The sequence below is a fragment of the Toxotes jaculatrix genome, chromosome 9, assembly GCF_017976425.1.
Source record: "Toxotes jaculatrix isolate fToxJac2 chromosome 9, fToxJac2.pri, whole genome shotgun sequence".
In the NCBI taxonomy this organism is placed as follows: Eukaryota; Metazoa; Chordata; class Actinopteri; family Toxotidae; genus Toxotes; species Toxotes jaculatrix.
In genome coordinates this window covers 16,680,959-16,696,045 of record NC_054402.1, presented here as the reverse complement: position 1 = coordinate 16,696,045, position 15,087 = coordinate 16,680,959, and the positions used below count along the sequence as shown (strand labels likewise).

The window sequence follows — 15,087 nt, the reverse complement described above, 5'->3', positions numbered from 1 at the left end:
ACTACTGTAACACAGCAAAATCTACCACATTTTTTTTTTTATTTGAATGAAGATTCACTCGACTTTTATAACATGACGAGATATAGAATTAGACTCGGTCGTTAACCGGTGTTTGTTTGCGATTTAAACGCCAAGCAAAAAAGAAAGTGAATCGGTCTTTTAGTTTATACTTGCAACCGTGGGGGTCTCGAACCCAATTAATTTCTAATAATTACAACCCACGGGGCTGCGGGGATCTCTGCGCCGCTCCGCCCTGCCACCGGGTTCAGCGTATCATAATAAAATATGTATCGAGAAAGTGCTTCAGAGGAGAGAAGAGACGAGGCAAGAGAAGGGTGAATTATTGCGGTGAATGAAAACTGTTTCCATTTAGGCTAATTGAGCGCGCCGCCTGAAGCTCTCTCTCTCTCTCTCTCTCTCTCTCTCTCTCTTGCTCTCTCTCTCGCTCTCTCTCTATCTGTGTGTGTGTGTGTGTGTGTGTATATATATATATATATATATATATATATATATATATATATATATATATATATATATATATATATATGTGTGTGTGTGTGTGTTTGTGTGTGCGCGCGGCGTGCCACCTTCTCAGGCACGGCGGCGTATAGGCGCAACTCACTTAATAGCACCATTTATGTCATTACAGTAGAGGTAGAGTGAGGTACAACCACAATAAAGTATCAGTATTAACCTCTCTTAACTCAGCCGTTTAAATAGAGGAATAGCAGTTCAGTGATGTCTCGGTTTAGTTTAGGTTTATCTCGTTTTTGGACATGGTGCAACTTAAAAATAATATATGACTCGAACGAAATACTATTTGAGATGATGTTTGCCCAGATGTGCATACACCATACACACTTATACATTTATTTTTATTTACCACTTTGCACTGAAACTGCCTCAAACTTTTTTTTTCTCAGCGGTGGTTGAAATCGTGCAATAATACAAGGGAGATCAGTGTGGTCTGTATGGTTTCCTAATTGCCCACAGTGCACAGAGAAGGGGGGGCTAGAGATTTGATCTGCGTTGAAACTGGATTTGCCACATTACAGTATGGCATACTTTGGTTTTGGTCTGCCCTTTATAGTTGATTTTTTTTTTTCCTTTTTCATGACATTGCATGATGTCACGACTTCAATCAGTTTCAACACACTTTAGAATCGATAGCTCGAGTTCACAACCCATTAAAGAGTTCATCTGCAAGGTCAGGATGATCTCACGCGGATCTAATTAATTGCCAATTACTTTAATTATACGCTGTCCCTATTTATGGACCTACAGGCTGCCCCCATTTATGATATCAATATGTGGGCTGATGTGTGGATACATTTTTACTGTTTTTTTTTTTTTCATAACTTTTTAGCAATAAAAGGAATGGTAACAAATCACGATTTGCTGTTTTTGCATCTGACTGGTACTCTATTTTGCTGATATATGACTCAGTATCTAAATATGCCTCTATAAAATGTTTATGCGATAACAGCAGACATGCAGTGATTTTATTGACTTTTAGTGCCTGGATGGCATGCATTTATGAGTGTGGCTTTTTTTTCTTTCTTAAAATCCAGAGAGGGGGGAAAAAAGTTGATTTAAACATTATTCCACCCGCTGAGATGAAGGTTTGGTCACAAGTCTTTTGCTTCTCTTTATTTATTTATGTATTTTTTGATAAAGCCGTCCTCCTCCCAAGTTAAATCAATAACAAAACATCCTTATCGAGACTTCAGCAATTACCATGTGATGAAATTTACGCACTGCAACAGAGACGTCTCAAAGCCGGCATTCATACCAAGCTCTTAACATATTAATAATTGTCAGTACAAAGACAGAGAGAGAGAGAAAACGGGCACTCTAATATTAGAGCTGTCAGTCGGGTGCCCAAGGAGGGGGAGGGAGGGGGGAAAGTTTTTCATTCATTTTCCAGTGCTCGGTGTAATGGTCAAAACACAATTAAAATATATAAAATTCTTTAATGACTACATTCAGCATTGCTAATTTAAGTGAACATTGATTTATGTGACTTCATTTAAAGAGAAAAGGTGCGCAGCAAGGATTGAGAATAAGGATCGTTATAATTAATGTCCTCTGCACTGTGTAGATCCGGGGTGCCCAGTGCACTGCAAAAAATATCCGCCTTGACAAAGCATTGCATTTAGTGCTCAGTCTAAAAAACTTATTTTTTTTTTTTTTTTTTTTTAATGATATCTAGTGCATAAGGAAGTTTAACTTGATTTAACTTGTTAAAAGGGGTTTCTTCAGTCTGGCTGATTTTGTTGCTTTGTTTTAAAACACGTGGCTTTTATTTAAAGATAAAACCCTGAAACAAGTCAAAACTGCACTGGAGGCATCTCAATTACAAAGTTTCCTCACGTGTTAAATAAACAAGAACACACGATCGAATCTTGGGGGCTACAACAACGTTGGACATTTTTTGCAGCGTGCCCCTCAGTGCTCTCAGTGATCGTCTGAAAAGTTGACGCGAAAGGAGATGTCCACGATTCACCACATCGTGACCGGATCAGGTTAATATCAAAAGTGATAAATCGTCCCAAACTTTTTTTTTTTTTTTTCTGGCACTTGCTGCCGGCAGATTTCGAGCTGTGCGCATGTGCGAAGGTGTCCAGACTGACAATGCTGGAGAGATAGCGCGTTTTGGATTGAGAAACCCAGAGAAAAAGGACAGAGAAAAAACAAAAAGGAGGAAAAAAGATCCAAGAAAAAATCCAAACAAACCCACGCCGAGAGACTGGCACCATGAGGTCCAAAGGCAGGGCACGGAAACTGGCCACGAGTAGGTGCAACATCCCTTTCTTTTTCCTTTTGAAACATGCCATCTTATATACCTATATACTGTCGCTGTTATCACCGCGTCTACTAATAGTTTCTGTGACGATTTCATTTCCACCAGAAAACCATGATCCTCACTTTGTCCTGTTAAGAGTGACAAAAAGATGACATTGTCGCTAATAAAAAAAAAATTAAAAGCTGTCACAAGAGAAGTGTAAACTTTAAAGTTGAAGGAGCGATGGAGGAACTTTGTGCAGGGCGTCCGCTCCACTATTGGAATTGCTCGTTGCATATAGTGGGCGCTGTAGTGTAGTGTAGTGCATTGTAGGTTAAAATCCCATGTCCTGTGCATCGGCAGTTGTACTGCAATCGCTGCACACTGCTGCAGTGCACGGGCTGCCGGTCTCTTCAGTTTGCGGGGAGCAACTTGGAAAAGAAAATTATAAGACCAATAATAAGAACAGGTTGATGGAGAGAAACAAGGAGAAAACGAGGATTTAGGCAGGCATGGTACATGTTTTCAGTGAAGGGGATCATGTTTGTAACTCTGTTTGTGTATGTGAGTCATGCTGTTCATTATCGAGCTCTTATTAATGTGTAATGCGTGTTGATTGGTAGATTAAGTACCATTCTGAAAAAAAGAAGAAGAAAAAGAGACTCAGACTTTGATGTTTTAATTCTTTTTATGCTCAGTTTACACAGTTTAGACTTCATGTCATTTGATCATTGCAGGACGCAGCTTCTCTCTCTGTTAGCAAAAATTCATTTGGGATAAAATTGTAACTTAAAATAATCACTGAGTTTGATTAAATTAAGTATAATATCGAAACAGGCTTGTCATGAAATCGATTTAACTACTTGGACGCAATCAGCTATAGCCTACGAATTTATGCAAGTAGATGATTGATACTGCTATTCATCCATTGATTTGCTACAATGAATTATCAATAATTATATATATTTTTTTAAAGCTGTTTCAATCAAGCTCTAGTTTGCATTGTTTTTTTAATTAGTGTTGTGCGTTACATTTCTGTGTTGTGTTGCGTTTCATTTGAGTTTTGACTCTTAACCCTGACTTTTAACTGTAGAGGTTCTTTCTGTAAAATGCACACCATTAGTCTGGAACTGTTTTGCATATTTTATTTTATTTTATTAGTTGTCAGAACCAGAAAGCCAACAGTGTCATGACCGAGGTCTGTGATATTTTAACGTTTGCAAAAGTGCAACTTAAAGGACGTTATGATTTTCATGAGTTCACAGAGTTTCAGTAAGGTCAGTGATCTGACTGAACCTGAAACTTGACATCCCGTTTTTGCATGTAGACCCGTTTTTCTGCATAATAAAAATAAAGCTAAATCAAACAATATGGTGTAATAGCTGCAACATAGGTCTAAAATGATTTGGACAGTTAACGCCAATAAGCAGCAGGTTATGGAAAAAACTGTTGCACGTGGTGAGTTAAAAGCAAGTTACTGTTTAATTAGTCACACATATAGTAGCTGCAATACAGACATCCTGGTGAAGTTTAATAAGCATACTGAATGTTTAGAAAATATTGTGACATGAAATAAGGAAGTAGGTGCACACACAGTCATCATCATCAACATCAACAACAGCAGCAGGAAACACTTGTTTTTCTTTGGAGCGGCCCTCCATGTCTCTCTTTACCGTGAAACAGAAAACTTGTGGAATACAGGTTTTTTTTTTTTTTTTAAATACTGTGTTTAGCAACGCACACAAAGGAGACTAACTGCACCAATTTTTCTACATATTTGCAAAGTCATACAACGAATTATTAATCTTTGTGTATATATATAAATACATACATATATACATATACATACAAACATACATATATATATAATTCTCCAGATGGAAGAGGAAGATTTCTACATCTTAATGTTCTGGGTCCCCCGGCGGAGCCGGCCCGCTCTGGCCCTTAGCCAGGTCTGCACAGTGTCAACAGTGAATATTTAAATTCCCAGACCCCTCATAAGGGCTCTGCTGGTAAATGCGTTCAGTGTGTGCCTCCCGCCTGTCCGAAGAAGTCGTGTTAAAACGGGCATGTACGGGGCCCTCCTTGCAGAACAGTCGTGTGATTAAAAAAAAAAGGGGGGGAGTGAATGTAATACAGGAGGTGATGGAGAGGTAGTAAACGTAAGAGTGATTGATGGAGGCTAACTGATTAGTCCGCACGTCCAGATGTAATGCGGTGCGCCACAAAACTCGTTTTTACTTCCCAACTAAGTATAGCCAAGGCGTGCAGGCCGCACCCCGTGGTGAATTGTGGGCTCCGGAAAGATGGAGGAGGTGGGGGTTTGGGGGGCGCTTTGATGATCCAAACTATAGCTTGGCGTAGGCCTAATTAAAGATCCACTTAGCATATTTGTGTCTCAATAAAAACCTTTTTGGATTATAATGTGTTTAGAGGGCTTTGATAATTTGCTAGGAGCCATTTCAATAACGATTAATCACGCACAACCCACTCAGAGTAATACTGTGATTTATAGACCTCTAGCATGTATAATCTTAATTTTGGAAAAATATAGATTTAAAGGAAAAGTTCCACGAAAAATATTTGGAGGCTTAACAAGTGGCAATGGAGCATTCAAATCCAGTTTGCGTCCCAAGACACACACTTGTGCATTTGATAATCATTTTTCACATTGTGTCAGTCGTCACTCACTGATCCCCGTTTCTCCAGAAATGTTGAGTTACAGGCTAACACTTTTGAGATGCGTTATTTTATTTTAGTTTTTTCAAATTTACGCCCCATATTAGCGCGAGAACGTGTGCGTGCGCGTGTGAGTGAGTGAGAGAGAGAGAGGCCTCGCGCGCCTCGGTGTCTCGCCGTCTGTCAGCGCCTCTCCTCTCCGGAGAGCTGAGAAGTGCGTCGTCCTCCTCACATTGTGCAATGGGCCATGCATCTCGCGTTTGTCTGGCGGAGCTCATTAAAACGGTTAATAGATCGGCCCATTTAAAAGGTGAGAAGGAGCGGGCCGGCGCGAGGAAAGTGAAATAGAGACCCCATTAAACAGCCCTTGTTGTCCCGGAGCGGAGCTCTTTGCCTGCGCTCCGCTTGGTGCCAAGCTCCGTATACAAATGTCCCATATCTCCCTCTGTAATGGACTGGGTCAAGAATCATTGAGGCCCACGACAGAGGTTACTCCTCTCTTCTGTTGGCTTATGTTAATGGTTGCTTTGAATTTGCACATAAATAACAACGTAACCAACTAATCTAATAGTTTTTCTGTTTTGTTTTTTTTTCTTTTCTCTTGGATCAAGTGACAGTCAAGTATTTCACTAACAAGATAAAAATTGGTTTGACTTTGAAACAAAAGCAATTACTTAACATCACTGGCAGGGTAACTAGATATTTTTAAAATATTTCTGTTATTTATGAAAGACTCAATAACATGCTCCTAACTTTTTTTTTTTTTGAAGTTTGTGTTTGCTTTAGATGAGAGGTCGTGTGTGAAATGCTCACTTAAACTTGAAGAAACAGCACTTGTACTGTTGACACAAATGCTTGTTGTGTGAATGGGTGTAAAAGGTTTCTGTCAGTAACTTTTGAACAGTTACATTTTTCCACTTCAGTGTCATGGCTGTGTAACAGTTATGTGATCTGTCTGTGGAGGGGTGAACGTGAACGAGCGCATTTATAAACATGCATGAGCAGCATTTCTGCTTGTTATAGTAGCTCATAGGAAGGCTGCTGAATGCTTGTCAGACCAGGTGTAAAGCATGTCACCCGACACATATGCTTACAGACGCACATGCAGCATTTGCTGGTGTATTAGCTGCATTCTGAGGTGCAAGTGTGTGTGTGTGTGTGTGTGTGTGTGTGTGTGTGTGTGTGTGTGTGTGTGTGTGTGTGTGTGTGTGTGTGTGTGTGTGTGTGTGTGTTAGTGGGTTTCGGGTGGCGGGGGCAGGTTGACTGTGACCCAGGCCCTCTCATCTATCAACGCCCCCATCTGTCTGACATGTCGTCCACTTTCCTCCTCTCTTATGATGGGAGAAAGGTTTCTCTCCCTCCCTCCCTCCCTCCCTCTCTCTCTCTCTCTCTCTCTCTCTCTCTCTCTCTCTGAAAATGGCTCTTTTGGAAGGTCTCCGATGTTAATGAGTCGTCCAGGACTCGGTCTCAGGGCTGTAAACACAGAGCTGACGAGGTTAGTGGTTTGTTTATGCACTGTTGTCACCCGCTTGAAGGATGGCCCCTGTCCCAAGCCACTAGGGAGCTTCCAGGCCCCGTCATGGGTCCCCTCTCAGGCCCTGACACAGCGGCCCTGCCCCAGGGGTTTCTCTCCCATCTCTGCTCCCTCTCTTCCAACTGCACTCCCTGCTCTCCTCCATCTCTGTCCATCATGAAACATATGTGAGGAATTTCATAATGCAAAAAAGCACACGGACAAGCATTAGCTTGTGAATGTGACACTGGTGGAAGGTGAAAAAGTGAGAGTGTGTGTAGTTGTGCTGTCATTGTGTGTTGCGCTTACAGGCAGTAGTGTTTGTATTTTGATGGTGGTGATGTGTGTGTGTGTGAGTGTTGTTGGGGGGGTGGTATGGTGCAGCAATCCAGACAGGGCAGTGTGGGAACACCAAGGGATGGATGGAGGGTGGGAGGGGTGTGTGTGTGCAGCAACATGTCAAGCCTGGGAACCGCTGTGTGTTTACCACAGGGAAACCGTACCAACACAGAACAATGAGAGAGCCTTACCCCTTCTAAATAAAAAAGGCATTTCTGCTTTCTTCTCCCCCCTAAAGGTCATGGAGTTAGAGATAGGGAGTCCACACAAAAGCCTCCAGTCTGTCGGCAGTCTGGTCTGGCCCAGTACGGTGCCAAGGCTGAGGTCATTATCAACAGAGCAGTCCCAAGCTAAGCATATTTTTATAGATTGTGCTTGTGTGTGAGTTTGCTAGAAAGGGAGGTGAGTGTGTGCGTGTGCTTATTTGGTCGGGCTGAGTGTGTACGTGCAAGTTTTTAGTGCATAAGCGCAAAACAAAGGCGCTCTGTAGAGTGTACAACCACGGCTCGGTTGTCAAACGGGTGACATGCTGCCATTTTCTCATCACAAATTGGTCTGAGACAAATGGCGTTTTGCTGAGTTGAAAAGTTTACCCAGACATCAAACTGATTTGTGTGTCGTTATGATGTCTGAGGAGTTATAATGTCAACAGACTGCTGATGGTGCGGTTCGCCTGGGCTATTAATGAGGCAGTGTGAAGTTAGAACTCCCTGGCATGCTTTGAGAAGCGATGTCTGTTAGCTAATTAAAGAAACTCAATCATTTTATACTCCAATCAATTACCTGAAGCAGGTGGTAGAAACAGGGCCCGACACTCTGGCCTCATGTCTCACATCAGCTAACTACCCTAAGTCACTTTACTGCATTGTTGAGTGCTTTTATGGGCAGGAAGACTAAACAAGGGGCTTGATATGACGTTATGCACACAATCTTTGTGTGCTACACTTTACTCTAGACTGCAGACGTAATATTCACATCAGTTAACAGGCTGCAGTATGATTATTTAAGTTTTTACTGAGGTTAGCGTGCTAACCAGCTATCCCTGGCCTGTCCAATCTCATAATACCACTTTGTCCCTCAGGGGCGATAGTGAGTTGCTGCAGCGTCCAGTCTGCCCTCAGTGCAACACGAGAGCATGAAGAGGTTCTTACAATAGGGGTGGACACCCCAACTTTCTGGTGATGTGCTGCTCCCTGTTTATTTGGAGTATTAATTCAGCTGTCGACCAGCTGACACACATTGCCCCTTTAAATACCCCCGCCTACAGTAACCCCAGAATGGAATTAAGTGGCTGCAGCCCATATTTTATTGAACCTTTTGCTGGATATCACCAAAGTTCTTTTGAATTAATGATATATATATATGTACTAGCAGGTATGCTGAAGTCACATGTGTTTGCTTGTGGACGTTGCTTTTTAATCACTCTCCTGGAGGGCTGACAGCGAGAACAGTGTTGTTTTTTTCACTCTTACTCACTGGAGGGAGCATAGCTATAAACAGGAATTACCCAACAATCGCTTTGTGACTGTGGTGATAACAGTGTGTTCCAGCACAGCTCGGGGATCTCCCTGGGTGGAGCAGGCTGGCCCAAGGGATGGAAGGAGTGAGGGTGGGAGGCATTGCCATTTCTGATTAACAGGGGCAAAACACTACAAAACATTTGTAGTGGAGGAGGCAGGACAAGACAGGACAGGGCAGATATAGTCAGGGGTACATTTATGTGCTATGTGTATTCTTGTACGCCTTTTATCTCTGTCACAACAAGCCCCCCCCACCCCACCCCCTCCACCCCGAAGCTCATTAAGTGGTGACCTCTCACCCCCACGGGGTGGGAGAGATGAAGGAAGGAGATGTGATCAAAACTGCAGCCTTCCTGATGAAGTTTTTGCTGCACCACATTCACCTGATTGGATGTGATGGCAGCTGTCTTGCCTGTGTGAGACGCAGAGATGAAAAGTTATGATGAGCTGTGAATTCATTATTAAAGATACTCATAGGGACAGTAAGGCTGAACTTTCAAGAATAAAAAAAAAATCTACAGATTACTTTTTTTTGCGGGGCAATCATTATCACAGCACTCAAATTTCAGGTGAAACCCTTTTACACCTTATAAAAAAAGTTTGTAGATTTTTTTTTAATACTATGTGAACCAGATTTTCTTATTGCATTGTCTCTCACAGTTCTTAATTTTTTTGGGGGTGGATCAAGACATCATCAAGCCTGGACTCAATTTTTGGGAGGTGGATCATCTTTCCACCATCTGCACCATCAATGTTCACCTCACTGTTCCACTCCCAATCCTGTGTCTGAGAAAAGGAAACACCACGTCCCTGTCCTCAGAGATCTGTCTTGATGACTTCCCCTCTGTGTATGTGTGTGTCCGTATAAGCCGTGCACCGCCTGCGTGTGCACGCGTGTTGTTGGTCAGCCGGGGTCGCAGCAGAGGAAAGAATGCAGTCGTGGAAAGGAATGCTGGGCTGATTAGCGCTGCTTACCTGTAAGTGAACTGGACGTGCCGGCGTGTGATGAGACCGAGGAAACAAGGGAACAATAGGACAGTAGAGATTCCTTTCCACGCTGCATTCCAGCGATCCTGCAGCCGGGGCCCCCCGCTCGGAGCTTTGATGAACCCTTCTCGCGGCTTCCTGGGATTGTCGCTCCTCCACAAACACAAAAACATAAAGCGGTCGGTGAGCGGGGCCAGGGAAGAGAGAGCACGGCCCTCCTCAGGATGTCCTGTTTTGATTAGCGTTAGCATCCTAAAAGCACCATAGAAATATTATTCTAACACGGAGAAGAGCTTAGTGGTGACACATCCACTTCTTTCCACTCGGTGACCTCTGGGGTCAGATACACTACAATGAGCCAGGAATCAAAGAGGTGCTCCTCACCCAGTGATATGACTGAGGAAATCATGTGAGGGAAAACAAGGCGATAAAATGATAGGGAGACATTTCAGGGCCTGTCAACAGGTGGAAGTTTGTCGGGCCAGTGCTTTTAAAATTTCCTAAGAAATAGCTGACAATTTCTGGAGTTAGTATTTCAATAGCATATTGGTGGCATCTCTAAAAAAAAAACTTGGGATGACAAGAAGTAGAGAGTGTCAAAGGAAGCTTCCTTATGCCAGAATGAGCAGATATTCTTCCTCAAATTATAAGCGATGTCACTTTCTTCAAGAATTTTAAGATACAAAAATTTCAAAGTGGGGGAAACACTGATAAATTTGTGATTGTAAAGTGAAAATCAAACGCGTGGTTTTACTGCCTTGTGAATCATTTTGTAACACATGAAAAACTACTAACAGCTTAGATAACAGCCTCTACTGTTAACTTAAGTTAGTCACAAGTTATTCTAAGACGCAGTGTTAAGAGAATCAATAGAACTAATCTTTATAAAGATAAAATAAAATAACCAAACAAAAATGATTAAATGGCTTTTATTCTAATGAAGCTTATTTGATTTACGTTGCCTGAAATTCTAAATTAACTGAGGATATTTTCTACTATTAAGTACTGTAGTTCTTTATTTTGAGCACCAGCTCTTACACACAGTGTCCTCTTTCAGCAGCCCACACTACATCTTTTCTGTCTCCTGTGGAATCAGAGAGCAGTGAAGCATTGCAGCATGGTTTGTTGTTCTGCTGTTGCTTGAGGGCTTTAGTTTGACAGGAGGGCACCACTTTGTTCACCTCAGTGTCCAGAAGGGACCCCTAGGGGCCTCTGGGCCGGGACGTCTCTGTCAGTGCTGTGGCAGGACTGGGGCAATGGGGGGCCCCGCTGCTCAATGGGTCAGTGGACAAGCTAATCGATTTTATCACTGTTTCACACACCACGCCAAACCCCTACTGGCCTGATATTCACATGTTCACTGTTCAGAGGATTACGCTCTTTCCATCTTCTATCTTTTTTCTCTTTCAGTTTTTTTTTCTTTCTCTCCCTCCACATTTCTTCTGTTTCTCATTTGTCCTTATTCTGTTGTGTTTTGTCTACCATCTCTGTTGTGTTTTATCTCCCTCCTTTGCTCCCTCTCTCCTTCTCCCCCTTTTTGGATGGAGCATTGTAAATTTAGCCTCTATGCCCGTCTCCATGTTGGCGCTCCCCTCCAGGGAGGCTGGTGGGCAGGCGGAGGAGCCCTTGTTTTCTCGGCCATTCCTCTGGATGAAGCGTTGGAACAAGGGAATGAAAGCTTTGGGAAAGGTCTGGAAACTTCCCATTCATCAGTGTAAGGAGATACTGCGCTGACAGTTAGCAGACGGCCAGCCAAGTACAACACGGGACAGCCGCGTGGGCCTGCAGCGCTTGGCTCAACAGACAGACAGAGCGAGACCAGACCAAACACCCCACTCATCTCTGTTCGCGGAAATAACATGTGTTAGCATTTTAGGCATTTATTCTGATTCTCTTGCGCGGAGTGATTCAAGTGTGAACAGTAGAATAAGTGAATGATTATGGGTGCAATCATAACTAATGCAGTAATGAAGAAGAGCAGGGGGGCAGCTAAGTTATAGCACTGCAGACAAATAATGATCACATGTTGTCATTTAAGTAATGGAACAAACTGTGGTTGGGTTCAGTTATTTACTGATTTGGCAAAATTTACAACTTTTGCTACTTTTCGTGCTAAAAATGCAATGCGAGTGTTGTACTTGACTTTTTTTCATGTCCTTTCTCCTGTGCCTCTGATACGTCCTACCGCCATACACTTCCCATCAACCACTGCGGCAGGGCACAATGCATGCAGGCCCTCAGGGCAGTAATGCATGTATGAAAGTCAAGATTTATATGCAACGTATGCACACGCACGTTTGAATATTTCTCCATCCTTACAAGAAACTTGGACACAACATACTCAGATATAAATACAGACATGTACCTGTGTAGCCATATAGGGTGAGCTGAGATGGGGACAGATGATTGGCAGGGCAGTGCAGGGTGGGACATTGCAGGTGTGAGCCTGTGTCTCTCTGCCCAGCCATTAATCGCTGCCATCTGACAGTTCAATCTACGAGGGGCTGAGCAGAGCAGCCGGCTGGTTACCAGGGCAGGTCATTACTGAGCATGGAGGCAGCCAATCGCATCAGCGATCAATGACAAAGGCAGTAGAGGAGGAGAGAGCAAAAAAGTGAGGGAGAAGTGGAGGGAGGTAGGGGGTGAGAGAGGCAATGGAGATGTAAGGATGAAGGGAGAGGAGAGGTATGGCAGGATAAAGGCAGTTATGCTGCTGAAGGTCAGTTCTTGGTTGTGGAGTGGATGACAAACAGGCTGTCAGGCGCCAAGAAATGGAGATATTCATCCGATGCTGCACAACTAAAAAATATGGCCCCTTGCACGTGCACACACATAAATGCGCACAGACACAGCCATTGCTATAGCGGCTTGATTGAGAATGCAGCAGGGGAATTTAGTATGAGCCATTGTTTTATGAATTCCATATACAAGGTGTTGGCAGTCTGTGCCGCCCTTTTAGTGGTCAGTTTGGGCTGCACTGTGGTAAAAATAATGACTGGCTGTGAATAAAAAAAAAAAAAAAATCAGTTCATGAAAATGCTACAACTCCCCTGTGGCTCCGCCTCCGCTGCCCACCATGTTACCACGGGAACAGCAGTCATGGCAAGGTCCATCCCGTGGTGTTTACCCAACCCCAAGAAGTCAAACACTGTCTCCCTATAACAGAAAGAATTCCATACGCTTTACAACATTTATCATATTTCATTACCCGGCGAATGTCATTTTCACCTTCTCACCCATGTTTTTCCTCAGACTTACAAAAAAAATGTTGACGAGGGGATTAATTGACGTTGTGGGTGACAGTATTTGGCCAGGGCTCTGATAAAACAACAGGGAGATCTCTCTTTTCTCCCCAGAGGCCTAGAATAGCAGAACTGGTCGTTTATCCTGCACTATCTCTCAGCAGATCCACTGGCCCTCTCTCCCAGACATAGATTCTCACACACACACACACACACACACACACACACACACACACACACACACACACACACACACACACACACACACACACACACAGAGACCATCCCAGCGTGGACACCACTGAGTGATGATGAGTCATTATAGAGAGGGTGCCCTTCGACCTCCTCCAGTCTTTATGGATCACTCTCTGGCAGAATCATATTCCCTAATGCCAAGTTCCTGTCCATCTGCCTGCCTGTCTGTCAGACAGTCAGGACCCTTAGTCTCTCTCTTTCTCCCTCTCTCCCATACTCTTTCATTTTCTCTCTCTCTCTCCCCGGAGTTTCACACACCAGTTCATCCCAGACATCTCTGTCTCTGTTTATTTTAATAACAAACAGGAAAAATATCTCCTTTTCCCATTACCAAATGTTTGAATTTGATAGTTTTCATGTATTCCATAGTGAGAATAATGGACGTAAGTGTTGATTTGTTCTGTCATTTTTAGATGAACTTGAGAAAGGCTTCAAAAGTTGTCTGTTATCCAAGGGTGTGGTAGTTTGGAAGATTAATTGTATCTATTCATCCTAACCTCTCATGTAGTTCAATGTTGAGATTGGCATGTTTCTGTGAAGTCACTGCAGTTGAATTCACAGTAATCCTATACATCTCTTTGCATGTAAGTGTTTTCCCCACATCTATTTCCTCGCTTGCATGCGAGCATGGTAATTCGTGCTCAGAGGAGCAGAGCAGTGAGGGAAAGCAGAGGAAAGGAGTCAGTTTGGATTTCTACACATCCTCTTCTCTTATTCGATGTTACTTTGTTAATCCAATACTACCACAACGTCAAGGGTATTCTGTGTGGATCAGGCTGCTAATATGTTTGTTGTGGGCGCTAGCATTTGATCCTTCTCTCGACAAATGCAATTTGTTTGGCTTGATTTGATCAGTTGCAGCAGCATATTTCCGTGCAGGCGGGAGATGTAAACCATCCATACAAAAGGAGTTAAAATGTTTTTGCGTCTGCGAGAGGGGAAACTCTATTACAGGTGTCCTGGACCACGGGGCCCTGCTGTCTCTGATGAAATGCTCTTTGGGTGTTAATGCAATTCTGATTTCGCCCAGCCTGGAGACTAGCCACCTCTGGGGTTTTAAAACTGGCTCTGAAAGGCAGAAAACAAAGTCTGGATCTAAACCGTGCAATTACAATGGTGGAAACTTTGAAGGGCGCTTCCTGATGTAACATAGTAATCTCCCTTGGGATACCAGAGAATGATGCTGTATAATTTTGGTAATGTTTTTGTGGAATAAGCATTGTTGTATGTATGCACAGTACACGCGACTAAAGTGGTGCTGTACACAGCCAGTGAGATATATATGCATATATATATACATAAATACACACACACATAGTATGACCTTGACATGGAATATATTTTATAACACGATAGCAAGCAGGCATAAGCACTGGTAAGAAGACAGCCAATGAAAACAGGAAAACATAGTTGTTTGACTGAGGTATCAGGATTTCTGGTAAAAGCAGACTCAGGGATCCATAGGACCTGCAGAACTGTGTCTTTTTATTACAATAACGTCTGATTTGACAATTACATGAAACTGTTGGCAGCGGATGCTACTTACAAGCAAAGGTGAGACAATTACCAAGGTAATTCATTAACATGTATAAACCCAGGAAACAGTATATGTGCATATTTTAGAAAATTTGATTTTATTTTTGTGGTGACTGTTCACACACTAGCTAGTGGCAAAACTGAAATATTATAGCACAGTCTGTGGTAACAGTAGGACTTTGTTGACTAAGTCTGAATTTCCTCTCCTACTGTCAGCAAACTTGGTCTATT

At 42.8% G+C, this 15,087-nt stretch overlaps 1 protein-coding gene across 12 annotated transcripts in view; it reads left to right on the top strand.

The window, feature by feature from the left end:
* Positions 1-2,644: 2,644 nt before the first annotated feature.
* Positions 2,645-15,087, top strand: part of mecom (MDS1 and EVI1 complex locus) — a 131,855-nt gene continuing 119,412 nt past the window's right edge. For all 12 annotated transcript variants that reach the window (XM_041046036.1, XM_041046032.1, XM_041046030.1 and 9 more), the window contains exon 1: positions 2,645-2,794. In XM_041046036.1, the coding sequence (XP_040901970.1) occupies positions 2,758-2,794 (37 nt within the window). In that variant the 5' untranslated portion in view covers positions 2,645-2,757. The remainder of the gene's footprint in view (positions 2,795-15,087) is intronic.